The sequence below is a fragment of the Procambarus clarkii genome, chromosome 14 (assembly GCF_040958095.1).
Source record: "Procambarus clarkii isolate CNS0578487 chromosome 14, FALCON_Pclarkii_2.0, whole genome shotgun sequence".
NCBI classification, from domain to species: domain Eukaryota; kingdom Metazoa; phylum Arthropoda; class Malacostraca; order Decapoda; family Cambaridae; genus Procambarus; species Procambarus clarkii.
Genome location: NC_091163.1, coordinates 8,269,659 through 8,290,209, shown reverse-complemented (window position 1 = coordinate 8,290,209; position 20,551 = coordinate 8,269,659). Strand labels below are relative to the sequence as shown.

General features: G+C 51.9%; 1 protein-coding gene across 2 annotated transcripts in view; it reads right to left on the bottom strand.

The window, feature by feature from the left end:
• The window catches only part of LOC123771894 (solute carrier family 4 member 11), a 427,825-nt gene that overhangs the window by 105,616 nt on the left and 301,658 nt on the right, over positions 1-20,551 (bottom strand). For both annotated transcript variants that reach the window (XM_069324327.1, XM_069324328.1), the window contains exon 3: positions 17,180-17,384. In XM_069324327.1, coding sequence (XP_069180428.1) covers positions 17,180-17,384 — 205 coding nt within the window. The remainder of the gene's footprint in view (positions 1-17,179; positions 17,385-20,551) is intronic.

The following is a 20,551-nucleotide window of genomic DNA, read 5'->3' as shown; positions in this document are numbered from 1 at the left end:
CGGCCGATCTGAGGACATGTCCACATGGCCATCACAGCCTGGTTGCTCCGTTAATATATCATATGTTTGCTGGGAGAAGCTGGGGGGGGGGGAAAGTGACCTGGTATGCTGAATATACTATTACTGGTGCTGTTGCCTGTAGAACACGTCAGCAGGCAAGCAGGAAAGTTGACCAGCAGGCAGGCAGGCAGGCAAGGAGCCAGCCAGGCAGGCAGGCAAAGAGCCAGCCAGGAAGGCAGCCAGGCAGGCAGCCAGGCAAGCAAGGAGCCAGCCAGCCAGGCAGGCAGGCAGCCAGGCAAGGAGCCAGCCAGCCAGCCAAGGAGCCAGCCAGCCAGCCAGGCAGGCAGGCAGGCAGGCAGCCAGGCAGGCAGGCAGCCAGGCAGGCAGGCAGGCAGGCAGCCAGGCAGGCAGGCAGGCAGGCAGCCAGGCAGGCAGTTAACCACCTAGGTGATGACGCAGGTGGTGGCCTTTAAAGAAGAGCAGGTGGCTGAGGTAGTGAAACACGGAGGGACAAACCCGTAGACTAACGCGGCCGACGGCTCCACCCACTTGATGAACACAATGAGTGCCACCCCTCCACCCCCGGCACTCACCTCACTCTAAACTGTCATACACAGCTGAGTGGCAGTGCACTCTTAGAGCACACAGAGCCATTGGGGGGGGGGCAACAGCTGTGTGCTTCATCATCCAACTGTCACATTCTTGACAATTTCAACACCTGTTTGAGGCCAAAATAACCCAGGAGTGCCAACGATAGTGCATATGTTGAGGGAGCGACAACCACTCCCCCTTCCCCCCTACTCCCCCGCCCCCCTCCCCCTTCCCCCCTACTCCCCCGCCCCCCTCCCCCTTCCCTTCACTGGTCCAACCTTTGTAACACTTGAGTATCCAGACCCACAAGACAGGTAGATAATCAGCGTTGCCAATGACCCCCCTCGCCTCCTCTCCATCACATAACCTGCCGTTCACAGTTGGGTGGATCAAGACCTGGACCTCAAGGGCCACATAATGACCCCCGAGGGCCACAGACAGAGTAGCTAACACTCCAGGGTCCTGTATGATAAGGCTTCCAGAGGCACAATCCTGAGATTAACGTCATAATTCTCCACCACCATGTGTTCAGATCCTCTTATGACTCTTGGTAAATGAAGTGTTAAATGAAAGCTAAATGTATATCTTAGTTTATGTCGATAGAAATTAAGTTGTGAACTTTGCAATTAATCAAGTGCTTACGATGTCTGAGAACAGCCCGCAGCCCGTACTTTTATTCACGATTTAAAAATAATTATATTCACTCTTTCAGGAGGAATGATGCACAGTGCTAGATGAACTGGTGTGCACAGAACAAGCCACAACAGCCTGGTTGACACAACCCAAGCCACTATTTGGTAGGAGTCCATAACAGACCAAAATGTCATCACTTCCATGTCAAAAGTGGGTGGGGAGGTTTTTTTTTTTAATGAATTGGAATGTTAGGTCAAGAAGTGCCGGACCAACCAGCCTGTAGTGGATATGTGGGCCTGCGGGCTGCTCCAAGCAACAGCCTGTTGGACCAAGCTCTCGCGAGTGATCCCCCACTTATGGGGGATCATCCCCCCCTCCATAAGTGAACATAAATATATCTTCTGTCTTTTGTCAGTTACTGGGAAGAGTTGAATTGACTCTCCAAGCGTGACGTCAAAGACTATGCTGTACTAAGGATAGTCCTGGAGATTGGAGTGTGTGAAGAGGAAGGAAGGAGGAGGCATGGGAGCACTTACAGCAAGAATAAGTGGAAAAGGGTGGAATAGGAGTTCGGGGAATGAGAGGGGAGAGAAGATGTGGCATTTAGAACTGAATTAGAAACAACCGTTCACTACAGGAAAACAAAAATTATTTATGGTGGCCAGAAAGCGACTTGGGGGACACTTTAAATCACGCACCAAGATTATCAACACAACACAAGTGATCTGTGACGAAACTTGGTATCTGGAGGGATAGTCACTTCAAGACTGTGGTGAGTAAGTTCCTCTCTCACACACATGCTGGGAGACCCTCTCTACCCCCCCCCCCCGACACACACACACTGTGAGACCCTCTCTCTCTCTCACACACACACCCACACTCACGTGCACACTTACCCCATCCCCCACACGGCCAGACCCACCTCCCCCACACATAAAAACACCACATACCACACCCTGGAACTCTTCACATTGGCCACATCTCCCATGCACCTTAAATGGCTCCCAGTAACCAATGGTATTCACCCCAGAACCCAAACACCACTCCCACCCCTCAAGCACTTACCCCTCCCCCCATCACTTCCCCATCACCTCCCCTTCCCCCCCATCACCATCCCCGCCCCAGCAACTGATGTGTATCCCCATGTCCCTCCCCAACCACTTTCTGCTGTTATACACATCCCAAATACTTCACCAATGTCAGCAGCAGCCTCAGAGACTGCAGCAGAGTCAGCAGCAGCCTCAGAGACTGCAGCAGAGTCAGCAGAGTCAGCAGCAGCATCAGCAGCAGCAGCGGCGGGCGGCGGCCGCCCGGGTGGTATGGTAGGGCGGCTCTTGTATTGATCAGAGAGTGATCAGCATGCTGGGGCGTGACCTAGTGGCGCAGGTGGCTGGCCTGGGTCATCACAGGTCACCTGAGGTCACCTTAATGTACTCTTGAGAGCCGACACAGCCTCCAGGGACCTGTCTGCAGGTCTGCGTCCTCCCCCGCCGCCGCTGCCCGCCGCCAGCGACCGCCTCCAGCCTCGTCTTCCGCCAATCCATACAAGGTTACGGAAGGTCACCTTGTTGCCTAGATGCTTGGGCGGTGGGCGGGACGTGTCGTCCGTGCCTTGCGGTGGTGGGTGGTACGTGTCCGTGCCTGTGGGCGGTGGTGGGTGGCACGTGTCCGTGCCTGGGGGTGGTGGTCGGCACGTGTGACTGGCAACCAATGACTAGTAGCAAAGGGCGGCCCTGTGACTGGTACCGTAGGCCAGAATGCCCGCGCAGATCCCAACATAGTTCGTGAATCTGCTGTTTTCTGTCTACGATGAGATCGTAACTTGGCATCGAATGTCCTCTTGTCGTGAGGGAAAATTAACGCTAAACGACCACTTTCACAACACTGATTAGCGCAAACGGTTGGGCTTCTAGCAAACTGAGAATGGCCACGTTTCCTGATACTCGCAGCGACGGATTCCTAGCGTGAAGAATGCTGCTCATTGCTTATATTACAGGATGCTCTCCGAGACCCTAGCTGATTGGTTCTTGACCTCCAGAGGAGGTGCCCTCACTCTGCTGGACACTTCCTCTCACTCTGCTGGGCACTTACTCTCTCTCTGCTGGACACTTACTCTCTCTCTGCTGGGCACTTACCCTCTCTCTGCTGGGCACTTCCTACTTGCTGTCAGCCCCAGGAAATTGAGGAATGTTTGGGTGCCAATCCTTAACTGCTTGCCTCTGTTCACCCAGCAGTAATTGGGAACCTGGTTATTAACCTACTTAATGGGTCATGTTCCAAAATAAACTAGTAAGTTAAGGTCTACCAAGGACTATTGGAAGGGACTCTTCTCAGCCTGCTAAGAGGAGTCAATATCAGTGTAAAAAAATAATATTTATCGTTGATCAAATCTGCTCAGCAGTGTGTAATATGGTAAATCTTGCTGTATAGAGAACACTGGTGCCTAAAAAGTCAGTTCAGTTCACGTGGCTTCAAACGGGTGAAATACCATTGGGAGATTATATTAGGCACTCGACGGTTAGAAAGGCGGGGTCCAAGAGCTAACAGCTCGGTCCTGCAGGCACAAGTAGTTAATACACGCGCTTCCCTTCGCTTACTTGTGATCTCTTCACTACCTATTAGTTCCCCTATTACCTCGTAGTTAACTAGGTAGCCGATCAAATGACCAATTAGCCAGCTTTGTAATGACACCTTACTCCACTGTGTGTGTGTGTACTCACCTACATGTACTCGCCTAGCTGTGTTTGCGGGGGTTGAGCTCTGGCTCTTTGGTCCCGCCTCTCAACCGTCAATCAACTGGTGTACAGGTTCCTGAGCCTATTGGGCTCTATCATATCTACATTTGAAACTGTGTATGGAGTCAGCTTCCACCACATCACTGCCTAATGCATTCCATTTCTCAACTACTCTGACACTGAAAAAATTCTTTCTAACGTCTCTATGACTCATTTGGGCACTCAATTTCCACCTGTGTCCCCCAGTGCGTGTGCCCCTTGTGTTAAATAGTCTGTCTTTATCTACCCAATCAATTCCTATGAGAATCATGCATGTGGTGATCATGTCCCCTCTGTGTGTGTGTGTAGGTAAAGGGCGAGATATAATAGGGTGGGATAATAGATGGCGTGAACCTACGAGCGCGGTGATGGGCGGATCACGCCAGTTACGAGGCCCTGTCAGGTAGTTAAGTCTGGCGAGGGCAGTTAGGGTCAAGAGGGGACGAGGAGGGAGGGAGGGAGGGAAGAATGAGGGAAAGGAAGGAAGGAGAAAAGAGGATGATGAAGGAGTAATCCCTACATGACCTCACCCTTCTGTAAACACTATTAGGCAAGCACAGAAAAACACAGGTGTACAAAGTGTTGATAAACACCTGCAGAGAGGCTCAGATAAACACCTGCAGAGAGGCTCAGATAAACACCTGCAGAGAGGCTCAGATAAACACCTGCAGAGAGGCTCAGATAAACACCTGCAGAGAGGCTCAGATAAACACCTGCAGAGAGGCTCAGATAAACACCTGCAGAGAGGCTCAGATAGACACCTGCAGAGAGGCTCAGATAAACACCTGCAGAGAGGCTCAGATAAACACCTGCAGAGAGGCTCAGAGGGAACCGACACCTGGGTAGTAATAGGGAAGTTGATCAAGGAACCGTTTCTTCCCATAACCCATCTACAGAACCCACCCTCCCTCCTATTTCCCCCCCCCCCTAGGACACGAACCGCTAACCGCTTTACAACCAGGTCCACCCCCTTAATGCCTGCGGGGTTAGCAGCAACAAACAGGCAAGGATCGGTGCATTTGGAGGTTCGAACCCTAATGAAATGAGTCGCAAGGCTTGGGTTAAGCCCCCTACTGCTGCGCCTAGTGAGGCAGTGTACACGAGGCAATACCACAGACGGACAGTATCAGAAGCAGTAGTAGGCATCCATCAGATACTCAGGAGGTATCAGAGGTAGAACCATATATATACAACCCATCCTCCTGAAATAATAGTACTTACATTACTTACATGTTGGAAAGTACCAACATGTACTGCTGGTCCGAAAGTACACCACCTTTTGTACCATTTTTATAGTCCGATAAAATCAAGCAAAAAATTTAATTTCAATATTCCTAGGCCTATGTACCACATATGTACTATATTAGGCCTCAGATAGCGTGCATTAGGCCTAAAATTGCTACATACAAGTGGTCCATCACTACATGTTGGTACTTTTTGGTGGTCCATCACTACATATTGGTACTTTCTGGTGGCCCATCACTACATATTGGTACTTTCTGGTGGTCCATCACTACATATTGGTACTTTCTGGTGGTCCATCACTACATATTGGTACTTTCTGGTGGTCCATCACTATATATTGGTACTTTCTGGTGGTCCATCACTACATGTTGGTACTTTTTGGTGGTCCATCACTACATATTGGTACTTTCTGGTGGTCCATCACTACATATTGGTACTTTCTGGTGGTCCATCACTATATATTGGTACTTTCTGGTGGTCCATCACTACATATTGGTACTTTCTGGTGGTCCATCACTACATATTGGTACTTTCTGGTGGTCCATCACTACATATTGGTACTTTCTGGTGGTCCATCACTACATATTGGTACTTTCTGGTGGTCCATCACTACATATTGGTACTTTCTGGTGGTCCATCACTACATATTGGTACTTTCTGGTGGCCCATCACTACATATTGGTACTTACTGGTGGTCCATCACTACATATTGGTACTTTCTGGTGGCCCATCACTACATATTGGTACTTTCTGGTGGTCCATCACTACATATTGGTACTTTCTGGTGGCCCATCACTACATATTGGTACTTTCTGGTGGTCCATCACTACATATTGGTACTTTCTGGTGGTCCATCACTATATATTGGTACTTTCTGGTGGTCCATCATTATATACTGGTATTTAAAACAAATACTTACTACAAGTACTTTCATTGTAGGAGATTGGCTGACAGAGACAGTATAAAAGACAGTAAACACTAGACATACCACAGATGGACAGTATTAAGTTTTTTCTACCACAGACGTGGCCAGACATTTACAATGCTAACCAGCATATATACATTTTCTTCCGTCCTCCATGGACAGGGTGAGAGATTTGTTAAACATACAGTTCAGGGGTTTATTGAACAATCAACCCACAGAAGGTGATTGTAGTGGTTATAAAATGCTGTTCAAACCTACATACAGATATACACATATTTACGTCTGTTCTACATAAACAGGGTTCTAGGGGTCTTTTTACATAGTGGCAATAATGTCCGTTTACAAAGGTGAAATGTAATTCTGACCAACATCCACATATCCCAGTCTATCCTCCGGTTTTCGCACTACTTATAGTAACCATGCTCACCATAGTACATATACCGACGTACTAAGAAATTAGAAAGTAGAAATCGGTACTGTTGAATCTGGACAAACCTGAAAAAAAATTCTATTTATGTTATAAGACAAACTATACTAACCTAACCTTCCTAGGCCTAATGCGCGATATCCGAGGCCTAATATAGTACATATTTGTACTATACTAGGCCTAATATCGTACATATATTTACTATACTTGGTCTAATATAGTATATATATATACTATACATGGCCTAGAAATATACAAGTTAGTTCTTAAGCTTCAATTTTTTTGGAACTCTCTATAAATTGAATAGTACAAAGTTCAACTAATTGCTTAGTACGTCAATATTTGTACTATGGAGCACATAGTTACACAAAACTATCTAAACTGCAGGATGGGTTGCATATCCTATACATACATATACATACATACATACATACATACATACATACACACACACATTACATGTTTGTCTCCTACTTGGACAGGGTATAAGATGGCTGCTATAGAAACTAGCGTGTTAAAGTGCTTAAGATCAATAATATTAATCACTTAACCACTGAAGGTGATCAAGATGCTGTCACGAGCCGAGGTACATTGTATATATTGTATAACTGATGCATTACATAGTGAGGATGGCAAACGAATGCAGTATATCAAGCGCTCCAGTATTCAGAGAGTATTTACAGAGCTCAGCAAATCTGAACCGGGGGGGGGGAGGGGAGGGGGGAATTCTGTCAGATGGACAGTCAGAGGGACGGTAAACACCGTCACTAGCCATGGTCCCCCATCTGTCTCCCGTCACAGACGGAACACCTCACCCTGGCGCCCGTCACACGAAGCGTTAGTAAATGATTAAAATAGGGAGAGTTGGACAAATTTATTTGTTTGTTTGTTTGTTTGTTTGTTTGAGAGAGAGAGAGAGAGAGAGAGAGAGAGAGAGAGAGAGAGAGAGAGAGAGAGAGAGAGAGAGAGAGAGAGAGAGAGAGAGAGAGAGAGAGAGAGGCAGCAGAGTTACAAGTCACCCATAGTGACGTCACCCCATCACCACACATCTCATGGAAGATGCTGCCCCATCACCTCACATCTCATGGAAGATGCTGCCCCATCACCTCACATCTCATGGAAGATGCTGCCCCATCACCTCACATCTCATGGAAGATGCTGCCCCATCACCACACATCTCATGGAAGATGCTGCCCCATCACCTCACAACTCATGGAAGATGCTGCCCCATTACCTCACATCTCATGGAAGATGCTGCCCCATCACCTCACATCTCATGGAAGATGCTGCCCCATCACCTCACATCTCATGGAAGATGCTGCCCCATCACCTCACATCTCAGGGAAGATGCTGCCCCATCACCTCACATCTCAGACACAAAACATCTTACTATGTCTCCCACCGTTCAGAATGACGCGTACATCAGGGTAGGAGATGGAAGGGGGGGATGGGGTAATGGAATGGGGGGTGGGGGGATGGGGTAATGGAATGGGGGGTGGGGGGAGGGGAGAGCGGAAAGGGGGAGAAAGGAAGGAGAGTGAGAATTGAAATGAGGAAGAGACAGAGAGAGAGAGAGAGAGAGAGAGAGAGAGAGAGAGAGAGAGAGAGAGAGAGAGAGAGAGAGAGAGAGAGAGAGAGAGAGAGAGAGAGAGAGAATCACCGTCCTCTTCCTACACTGCTTTATCCACCCTACGCTCTGTCCCACTTTTCGCTGCCCCTTCCCTTCCTCCTCCTCTCCATGTTTCCGGGTGCCTCTTATTCTCTTTACCTGTCTCCATGCGTCTCTCTTGGTTCTCTCTCCTCCGTGTGTTCCCTCCCGCGGGGGGTTCGACACCCGCGCCACCCACGCCGCCCTCAGGAGGTATTGATTCCCACTTCGCCGTCCCCTCCATCACCGCCCTTCGGGGCCCCTCTTGTACGGGTGACGGGGACGTCCTTGTACGGGTGACGGGGCCCCTCTTGTACGGGTGACGGGGCCCCTCTTGTACGGGTGACGGGGCCCCTCTTGTACGGGTGACGGGGCCCCTCTTGTACGGGTGACGGACGTCCTTGTACGGGTGACGGGGACCACCCAGTACTGTTTATGGCCCCTACCCACTACAACAGTCACTTCCACACACACACACACACACACACACACACACACACACACACACACACACACACACACACACACACTCAAACACACACTCAAACACACACTCAAACACACACACACTCGGGTCTGAGGACAGCTTGAGGCTTCAAGAAGACCTGGACAAGTCGAAGGACTGGTCCAACAAATGGTTGTTAGAGTTTAACCCAAACATATGTAATGTAATGAAGATAGGTGTAGGGATCAGAAGACCAGATACAAGGAATCCTTTGGGAAATGAAATTCTTCTAGAATCAGAGAGCGAGAAAGACCTGGGGGTTGATATCACGCCAAACCTGTCCCCTGAAGCCTATATCAAGAGGATAACATCAGTGGCATATGACAGGCTGGCCAACATAAGAACGGCTTTAAGAAACTTGTGTAAGGAATCATTCAGAACCTTGTATACCACGTACGTCAGATCAATCCTGGAGTATGCAGCTCCAGCATGGAGTCCATATCTCGTCAAGCATAAAACTAAACTGGAAAATGTTCAAAGGTTTGCCACCAGACTAGTACCCGAACTGACGGGCATGAGCTATGAGGAGAGACCACGGGAATTTTACGGGCTATTCATGCCCGTGCCACCTCTTGGGTGGCTTAATCTTCATCAATCAATCTACGGGAATTAAACATTACGTCGTTGGAAGACAGGAGAGTTACGGGGGACATGATCACCACATACAAGATTCTCAAAGGAATTGATAGGGTAGATAAAGACAGGCTATTTAACACAAGGGGCACACACACTAGGGGACACAGGTGGAAATTGAGTGCCCAAATGAGCCATAAAGATATTAGAAAGAATTTGTTTAGTGTCAAGAGAAGTTAATAAATGGAATGCATTAGGCAGTGATGTGGTGGAGGCTGACTCCATACACAGTTTCAAGTGTAGATATGATAGAGCCCAATAGGCTCAGGAACCTGTACACCTGTTGATTGACAGTTGAGAGGCGGGACCAAAGAGCCAGAGCTCAACCCCCGCAAGGACAAATAGGCGAGTACACACACACACACACACACACACACACACACACACACACACACACACACACACACACACACGCACACACACACAGTACCAGACACACTATCCTCACATCCGAGAACTAACTTACCTAACATGGACAAAGCTTGCCCAAGTTGTACCTAACTTTTCTAAACCCATCTGAGGAACAGGAACTTGGGGACCAACTGCTTCCTGCCAGAACTCTCCCTCTCTACGCCTAAGTGGTTAAGGAGGGAGTTGTGGTGGTAGCGAGAGTCGTGCCAATTACAGTTATGATGCCAGCTAAACTATCCTTGTGTCGTTGACAGGGGCAGATAACAGCCCTCGGGTCATTGACAGATAACAGCCCTCGGGTCGTTGACAGACAGATAATAGCCCTCGGGTTGTTGTCAGGGGTAGATAACAGCCCTCGGGTCGTTAACAGGGGCAGATAACAGCCCTCGGGTCGTTAACAGGGGCAGATAACAGCCCTCGGGTCGTTGACAGGGGTAGATAACAGCCTTCGGGTCGTTGACAGGGGGCAAATAACAGCCCTCGGGTCGTTAACAGGGGCAGATAACAGCCCTCGGGTCGTTGACAGGGGTAGATAACAGCCCTCGGGTCGTTGACAGGGGGCAAATAACAGCCCTCGGGTCGTTAACAGGAGACAGATAACAGCCCTCGGGTCGTTAACAGGAGACAGATAACAGCCCTCGGGTCGTTAACAGGGGCAGATAACAGCCCTCGGGTCGTTGACAGGGGTAGATAACAGCCCTCGGGTCGTTAACAGGAGACAGATAACAGCCCTCGGGTCGTTAACAGGGGGCAAATAACAGCCCTCGGGTCGTTAACAGGAGACAGATAACAGCCCTCGGGTCGTTAACAGGGGGCAAATAACAGCCCTCGGGTCGTTAACTGGGACAGATAACACCCCTCGGGTCGTTAACAGGGGCGCAGATAACAGCCTTCGGGTCGTTGACAGATAACAGTCCACACACATCATAATTAACACACCTAACCACCACTACATCACACCACGAGAACAGTATTTAACATACTCCGATGCTTAAGCTAAATTATATGTAATTTGTTTGTAAGTGTCCACGCAGGTGTATTTATGTGTACTTAAAGGTGTATGCGAGGTGTATTCGAGGGTGTATTTGATATCCTATGTCCATAGTCAGGATCGGTGTGGTGTATGACGGAACGAAAATACATTTTCCTTGGAAATTTTCTTTGGGTTCCTTGTGGGAAAAATTCGGAGGTAAATGTGTAGACAGATTCCTTAACTTTTTAAGGCATTCTTATACCCCCGAGCTCAGAGAGGTGAGAGGATTGGGTGAGGGGTGAGAGAAGAGGTGAGAGGTGAGGAAAGGTAGGAGTTGGTAGGGAAGTGAGGATAAGTGAAGGACATGTGTCATGAACCCCCAGCTGACTGGGCGCTGATTGGTCAACACCACTGTTGCTAACACCAATAAAACAGCTGGCTGGGCGGTGATTGGCTACAGCTGATCGAACTGACAACACCAAAACAAGCAACTGGAGCTGTGATTGGCTACCGGTGATGGGCCGCGCCAAAAAATCCCCCGGGGGGAATAGCCCTGGAACGGCAGTTATCAAACAGCCAGCATTTGAGTGAATGATTGACGCCAATAGAGGAAACTAGAGCAGGTCATTGATTAATGGTAATGCCACTATACCCTAATGACTGTTGGCCCGGACTAATGGAACAATTACAGTACTTGGCACAAGCAATTTTACCCTCAGATTCCCGCGTTGCTTCAGTACTGAGTACAGCGCCTCTAACTCCTCTACAATATTTACTTTCCGGTAATGATTACATGTAACTACAGTTTCGACTCTTCGATCTAAAATTACGGAGAGGGTACGGAAGATCTTCCTTTTGTCGTCTGTCTCTCTCTCTCTCTCTCTCTCTCTCTCTCTCTCTCTCTCTCTCTCTCTCTCTCTCTCTCTCTGTCCCTGTCTCACACCGGAAGCTTGTCCAGAATAGCTTTGAAGTTCAGGAGAGGTCCGTCCAGGCCCCAAATGCTGGCGACTGTGTAGTGGAGGCTGTGGACCCCAGTATTTGCTCCGGTAGTCATCAGTGCCTCCACCGCACTCAAGAAAACACACAATACACTTCACGGAGACACAACCACACAACAGTACCATCAAAATAGCGGCCAAAACGGTGGGCAGAAATAAAGAAAATGACGAAGGCCAAACACCACTTCAACCGACCAACTACTTGCTATTTTCAGCACATATTCAACTGCGTTCCCGAATCTGCCGATACAAACTACAAGCCCACAACAGCCTGGTTGGACTCAGCCCAACCACTGCATCTGACATCATCAATTACCACCAACGAATCCCTCAAGTTCAAATCCTCACATAGAAGGAATACAGTGAACACATACGGGATACATAGACGCGATAAAGCACCTAAATTATTGAGATCGACTCAAAGCTCTACATATGTACTCACTAGAAAGGAGACGAGAGAGATACCAAATAATATACACGTGGAAAATACTAGAGGGCCTGATACCTGGTTGATACCTGGTTGATGGGGTTCTGGGAGTTCTTCTACTCCCCAAGCCCGGCCCGAGGCCAGGCTCGACTTGTGAGAGTTTGGTCCACCAGGCTGTTGCTTGGAGCGGCCCGCAGGGCCACGTACCCACCACAGCCCGGCTGATCCGGAACTTCTCTTAGAAAACCGTCCAGTTTTCTCTTGAAGATGTCCACGGTTGTTCCGGCAATATTTCTTATGCTCGCTGGGAGGACGTTGAACAACCGCGGACCCCTGATGTTTATACAGTGCTCTCTGATTGTGCCTATGGCACCTCTGCTCTTCACTGGTTCAATCTTGCATTTTCTTCCATATCGTTCACTCCAGTACGTTGTTATTTTACTGTGTAGATTTGGGACCTGACCCTCCAGTATTTTCCATGTGTATATTATTTGGTATCTCTCTCGTCTCCTTTCTAGAGAGTACATTTGGAGAGCTTCATTTGGAGCCTCATTTGGCCAGGTCCCAAATCTACACAGTAAAATAACAACATACTGGAGACCACTCCAGACCGACAACCAGAGCGCAACTCCATAGTCTCCTGAGACTGATGGATGCCTACCACTACCCAGCTCACCCAATGGGTGTCTTGGATGTACCTGCATTCGTACCCTTAGCCAGCCTTTTCCTAGCTGAGCTTGTAGTCTCTTAAAGGTCTTTCTAAGGCTATCTATAGCCGAGACTCTAGTTTACTATAGACCGGACTCTACCTCTATATATAGTCCAGGCTCTATTTAGCCGTTCCATTCATCAGTGTCACAGCGTCCAAATCAGGCCGCATGAACGAAATGTCTGCTATGGAATTTATACGAATCATCCTCGATTAGTTCGGCGAGGTTTTGTCTCCACTAAACCGGTTTAAATTAGACGCAGGTCAGCTGGCGAGACAGCTGGTTGAGTCAGTTGGTTCAGAGTGGTTGAAAGCGGTTTGGTGAGAAGGAAGTTGCTAACGAGGCTTGAATGGGGGTTTGGAGGAAAAAAAGGGGGGGGGGGTTGGAGGAAAAGGGGGGGGGATTAGAGAGGGGGGGGAGTATCACCCCCACTTTCACAATGTTCAAGAGAGAACTCGATAAACACCTCCAAATGGTACCTGATCAACCAGGCTGTGATTCATAGCGTCAGGCTGCGAGTAGCCGCGTCCAACAGCCTGGTTGACCTGACTAGCAACCAGGAGGCATGATCGGGGACCGGGCCGCGGGGACGTCGAGCCCCGAAATCATCGCAAAGTAACAGGGAAGCCGCTAACAACGCTGCCACTCCGTAGCAAATTGCAACGGTTTTGCCAAACAGGAAAGGTGTGACATCTCACAATCCAGCCATGTAATAGAAAATGATAGAAATTAGTGTTTAAAGTTTCAAAGAGAGAAAGAGAGAGAGAGAGAGAGAGAGAGAGAGAGAGAGAGAGAGAGAGAGAGAGAGAGAGAGAGAGAGAGAGAGAGAGAGAGAGAGAGAGAGAGAGAGAGAGAGAAATATTCTGCTTAATTTGTAAATGTTTAACAGAGGTCAGCGTTGTTCTAACTGCCCAGTGAGCACCAATGACCTATTTACCCTTACATGTAATACTTGACCCCCTATGACCCAGCTTATAGACTTCGTAGTCCACCCTTGACCTCATACTAGGTGGAACTAACCCCTCGACCTCCATCAGCCAAGGTTCCTGGAGGAGTAGTGACATCAGAGCCTGCTGACCCAACTGTCAGAGGCCGCTACTCATTGTCTCAGCCCAGGTCGGCCAGAACTGAAGACGTTTCTCAAGTCATCTTGAGAACAATATAAACATCAGAGATCTGCCCGCTGTGTTCTGTTTTAGGGTAGAGAAGGAGGGAGGGGGAATTATCAAGGGTGAAAGCACCAAGCCACTACGACTACATAGCACTTGGAAGGGGTCAGGATAAGGATTTGGGATGGGACGGGGGGGGGGAAAGGAATGATGCCCCAACCACTTATGGACGGTCGGGGATTGAACGCCGACCTGCATGAAGGTGGAGAAGGATGGAGAAAGAGTGTTCAAACTTATGCCTCATTCAAAGGTAGAGGCATAAGAATTATACATTGATATATATTTATATATATGTCTGCCACTACAACCATCATCAACAGCCTACACCTGTCCCCCCCCCCTTGTATACCACTATCCTACACCCCAGAACACCCCCCGTCCCACCCCTCATGTTTACGAACCCCGGACCCCTAAACTCAGGGAAACATCTGAGGGACGAGGGAGCTTCATCCTCATATCTGGCGGCTGCTGTGTTAATGTTGCTCCCCTGCTCCCAGGGGTCTCTGATTTACACTCCCAGATATACGAGTGGGTGGGAGGGGTGAGAGGGTGGGGGAGTGGGGTGAGAGGGAAGGGACAGTGGGGTGAGAGGGAAGGGACAGTGGGGTGAGAGGGTGGGGGAGTGGGGTGAGAGGGAAGGGACAGTGGGGTGAGAGGGAAGGGACAGTGGGGGGAGAGGGAAGGGACAGTGGGGTGAGAGGGAAGGGACAGTGGGGTGAGAGGGAAGGGACAGTGGGGTGAGAGGGAAGGGACAGTGGACGAGAAGAAAGGAACAGTAGAAGAGGCGATTTAAGATCATCAGTACTTGAAATAAGTAACAAAAGCACCCAACTCTTCCAACCAAGCTACACATCTTGAGATTCCCAAAGTGACCCAAGATGGTGGCGGGCGTCTTAACCCTCGTCTTCAGCACAGATGCCAGAGATTGAATTACTCCTTCACGCCGATTTTTAACCGACACGTCGACACTCGCCGGTTTGTCGCACCGCTGAACCGACACCCGATCGCATAACACCGACACACATCTCTCTATGAAGGAAATTTATACACAGCATCTTGGATCGACAAGCAAAAGAAGCGATCTGATGTCGAAGATTTTGAATAACCAAGAAGACCTCCTCGAGGACCGGGCCGCGGGGACGCTGAGCCCCGATATCATCGCACGGTGATCCCCAGTAAAACAAGGGCTTCACTAGGGACTACAAGGGCTTCACTAGGGACTACGAGTTCTTCACTAGGGACTACGAGGGCTTCACTAGGGACTACGAGGGCTTCACTAGGGACTACGAGGGCTTCACTAGGGACTACGAGGGCTTCACTAGGGACTACAAGGGCTTCACTAGGGACTACAAGGGCTTCACTAGGGACTACAAGGGCTTCACTAGGGACTACGAGTTCTTCACTAGGGACTGCGAGTTCTTCACTAGGGACTACGAGTTCTTCACTAGGGACTACGAGGGCTTCACTAGGGACTACAAGGGCTTCACTAGGGATTACAAGGGCTTCACTAGGGACTACAAGGGCTTCACTAGGGACTACAAGGGCTTCACTAGGGACTACAAGGGCTTCACTAGGGACTACAAGGGCTTCACTAGGGACTACGAGGGCTTCACTAGGGACTACGAGGGCTTCACTAGGGACTACAAGGGCTTCACTAGGGACTACGAGTTCTTCACTAGGGACTACGAGGGCTTCACTTGGGACTACGAGGGCTTCACTAGGGACTACGAGGGCTTCACTAGGGACTACGAGGGCTTCACTAGGGACTACGAGGGCTTCACTAGGGACTACAAGGGCTTCACTAGGGACTACAAGGGCCTTACTAGGGACTACAAGGGCTTCACTAGGGACTACAAGGGCTTCACTAGGGACTACGAGGGCTTCACTAGGGACTACAAGGGCCTCACTAGGGACTACAAGGGCCTCACTAGGGACTACGAGGGCTTCACTAGGGACTACAAGGGCTTCACTAGGGACTACAAGGGCTTCACTAGGGACTACAAGGGCTTCACTAGGGACTACAAGGGCTTCACTAGGGACTACGAGGGCTTCACTAGGGACTACAAGGGCTTCACTAGGGACTACAAGGGCCTCACTAGGGACTACGAGGTGTTCTGTGAAAGTAGTCAACATAGTGAAGGGGACTAGACGAACTCACAAATCTTACATCTTACGAATTATTTTCCATTTAAGGGCAAATCTTTCGTTTAAGGGCAATCCTCTCATTAAGGGATTATCTTCCATTTAAGGGGTCAAATATTCCCCATAAGTAATAGTCTTTCCATTAAGGGGTTGAGTATTTTCCCCTTAGAATAATTATCCGTTACGGGATAAACTTCAATTTTTGGTATTACTTTCATTTTAAGGGTTTAAAGTTTCCTTAGAGGAAAGTAGTGACTTTTGGTGTCGGTTTAAACCATGCAACGCAGGCATTCCTCCCAGAGACCAGACGACACAGCCGCCCCCCAGAGACCAGACGACACAGCCGCCCCCCAGAGACCAGACGACACAGCCGCCCCCAGAGACCAGACGACACAGCCGCCCCCAGAGACCAGACGACACAGCCACCCCCAGGAGACCAGACGACACAGCCGCCCCCCAGGAGACCAGACGACACAGCCACCCCCCAGGAGACCAGACGACAAAGCCACCCCCCAGGAGACCAGACGACACAGCCGCCCCCAGAGACCAGACGACACAGCCGCCCCCAGAGACCAGACGACACAGCCGCCCCCAGAGACCAGACGACACAGCCGCCCCCAAAGACCAGACGACACAGCCGCCCCCAGAGACCAGACGACACAGCCGCCCCCAGAGACCAGACGACACAGCCGCCCCCAGAGACCAGACGACACAGCCGCCCCCAGAGACCAGACGACACAGCCGCCCCCAGAGACCAGACGACACAGCCGCCCCCAGAGACCAGACGACACAGCTGCCCCCAGAGACCAGACGACACAGCCGCCCCCAGAGACCAGACGACACAGCCGCCCCCAGAGACCAGACGACAAAGCCACCCCCAGGAGACCAGACGACACAGCCGCCCCCCAGGAGACCAGACATCCTACTAATAATACAATAAAGTGAGTCCAATAAAAGTAAGTACTCACATGTGTCGTGGGTGAAGAGGATGGACTTGGCCTCGGCCACGGAGCAGAGCGGCTCGTCCTGCTCCAGCAGCTTGGTCAGCAGCATGTCGCAGATGCCCTCGAGGGACGTCTCCCCGACGTCCAGCACCAGCGTCGCCTGCGACAGGAAGTGCGCGATGTCCATCGTCGCCCGGACCTCGGAGCCGAAGTCCTTCATGGGCACTTTCTGCAAGGTGCAAGCGAGGAGCTGAGTGAACGACTCGCTCACCGTCAGGAGGTAGTGCTCGTTCAGGAGGTCGTGAGGGGGGAGGAGAGGGGCGGTGGAGGATGAGGTTGTCATGGTGGAGGTCGTGACGACGGAGGAGGTCGTGGCGGCGGTCGTCGAGGTGGATTGGGTCGCCCCGTGGCTGTTAGGGAGGGCCGAGGCGGCGGCGGCCCCCATGTGGGTCATCTCCACCTGCACCGACGGAGCTGCTGCTGGTCCCCGTCGGGGCAGGACGCCAGCCGACGGCGGCAGCTCGTTACTGCCGTGTCGGCTGCCCGGGGCCGACGCGTTGCTCTGCCACGACCCGTACAGCGTCGCGTACGGCTGCGTCAGCGAGCACCGACGCGTCGTGACGGACGCCGCCGCCGCCTCGCTCGTCAGCGGCTTCCTCTTTATAGCGTGCGGCGGGATGACCGGGATCATCTCCGACAACCCGGATATGTCGGTGTGACAGGAGCTCCGCCGCTTGCGGCGCGCATCCTGGTGCGGCAGGTGCGGCACCGAAGTGGAAGGAATAGAGTGCGATCTCGAGTTGTTGCTCCCCGACGACCTCTCCAGCTCCTCCGGCTCTTCCCGAACTGTGTGCCAGTCGTCGGGCAAGTCGGGGAAGCCGCCGAGTCGTTCGTCCCGACCGCGAAAGAGCCCCAAGACGGCGGCGAGGGAGTGCTGTCGGATGAGGCGGTGAGGGGGCGGTGCCCTCGGGCTCCGGGAGTGCCCGGGGCCACTCTTCCCGCCAGTGCCCAGGAACTTGGTCATGGCGCCGCCGGTGCCGGGCTGGGGGAGCGAGACTGGCGCCTGGCCCGTCTTTGTCTGACACGCTTTACCGCCGACCTTGGCTGGGGAGTTGCGCTCTCGCCCCAGCAGAGGGCTGTAGGGGCTCGAACCCCGCGTCGGGGACCCGATGATCGGGGACCTGTGTCCTCCCCCGGGGCTAGAGGGCGGCGGGGGCAGCTGGGGAGGCAGGGACGCCCCTGGTGTGCCCCTGTCGGGGAGTTGCGGCGACCTGGGGGACACGCAGCTGATTGTCAAATTTATGTGGGGTAGTGGGGAGGCCCTGGGGGACACGTGTGTAGCAGGTGTGGCCCTTTCCGGTAGTGGGGAGGCCCTAGGGGACACGTGTGTAGCAGGTGTGGCCCTTTCCGGTAGTGGGGAGGCCCTGGGGGACACGTGTGTAGCAGGTGTGGCCCTTTCCGGTAGTGGGGAGGCCCTAGGGGACACGTGTGTAGCAGGTGTGGCCCTTTCCGGTAGTGGGGAGGCCCTGGGGGACACGTGTGTAGCAGGTGTGGCCCTTTCCGGTAGTGGGGAGGCCCTGGGGGACACGTGTGTAGCAGGTGTGGCCCTTTCCGGTAGTGGGGAGGCCCTGGGGGACACGTGTGTAGCAGGTGTGGCCCTTTCCGGTAGTGGGGAGGCCCTGGGGGACACGTGTGTAGCAGGTGTGGCCCTTTCCGGTAGTGGGGAGGCCCTAGGGGACACGTGTGTAGCAGGTGTGGCCCTTTCCGGTAGTGGAGAGGCCCTAGGGGACACGTGTGTAGCAGGTGTGGCCCTTTCCGGTAGTGGGGAGGCCCTAGGGGACACGTGTGTAGCAGGTGTGGCCCTTTCCGGTAGTGGAGAGGCCCTAGGGGACACGTGTGTTGCAGGTGTGGCCCTTTCCGGTAGTGGGGAGGCCCTGGGGGACACGTGTGTAGCAGGTGTGCTCTTCTCAGGTAGTGGGGAGGCCCTGGGGGACACGTGTGTAGCAGGTGTGGCCCTTTCCGGTAGTGGGGAGGCCCTGGGGGACACGTGTGTAGCAGGTGTGGCCCTTTCCGGTAGTGGGGAGGCCCTAGGGGACACGTGTGTAGCAGGTGTGGCCCTTTCCGGTAGTGGGGAGGCCCTGGAGGACACGTGTGTAGCACGTGTAGCCCTTTCCGGTAGTGGGGAGGCCCTAGGGGACACGTGTGTAGCAGGTGTGGCCCTTTCCGGTAGTGGGGAGGCCCTAGGGGACACGTGTGTAGCAGGTGTGGCCCTTTCCGGTAGTGGGGAGGCCCTGGGGGAGACGTGGGAGGCAGGTGTGCTCCTCTGGGGACGTGGCGACGACGTGGGGGAGCGACTACGTGGCTGAGAGGAAGCTGAAGTCAGATTTGGCAGGGCAGGAGGCCCGGTCTCCTGAGACAGCACTGTCCGGGGAGTGTCTTGGGACCTACGAGCGATACTGTTACTGTTGGCTCGCTTGGGGTCGGGGTTAGACATAGTGTTGTTGTCTGGGGGTGTAGGCTGCGGCGGCGGCACGACACGGACGCCTGTCTTGTCTGGGGGTGCAGGCTGCGGCACGACGCTTTCTGGGGGTGTAGGCTGCGGCGGCGGCGGCACGACACGGACGCCTGTCTTGTCTGGGGGTGCAGGCTGCGGCACGACGCTTTTCTTGACGCCTGTGTCGGGTGGTGTAGGCTGCGACACGACGCTTTCCACGAGGACGCCACTCGGCAACATCACTGTCGCACACTACCCACGCCGTCCTCATCGCCCGTCCGCGACTCGCAACATCCTTCTCGCGTCGCACTCACCACCACACTGACCCATCGCACCCCTCCTCTCGCGCACCCGGCTCTCGCGCACGCACCTCTCACACACTCCTGCACGCACTTCCCGCAACCCATTCAACCTCACTTCCATCAAACCAGTCACATCACCTAACTCGAACCAAGGCGGCTGTGTGACTTGCATTCGAACCTAAGCACACACACCTAATTATAGAACCCCTGACTTCATCACCAGATGGACCAAGAACGCTCGCATTAACCACATAATCTACACACACCTGCCGCCAGTGATTGATGTATACACACACACACACACACACACACACACACCTGCTGTCATCGTTATACGAGCCGTTTTCACCAATAAATCTATCCAGCTATCAAATCAGCAAGTCTATCGACCGCGTTGATCTCTTCTCGCATCACCTCGTTCGTTGGATAGATAACGCTATTAACGAGCTCTAATAATCATTCATTACAAACAATGTATCGATAGCCTGTCCCCTGAAGACACTTTAGCAGCATCCACTCGTGCTTATACTCGAGATTCTTTTGAGTGCGATCACAACACACTTTCCGGTCGTGGTTTCTATAGACGCTATTTGTACTGTG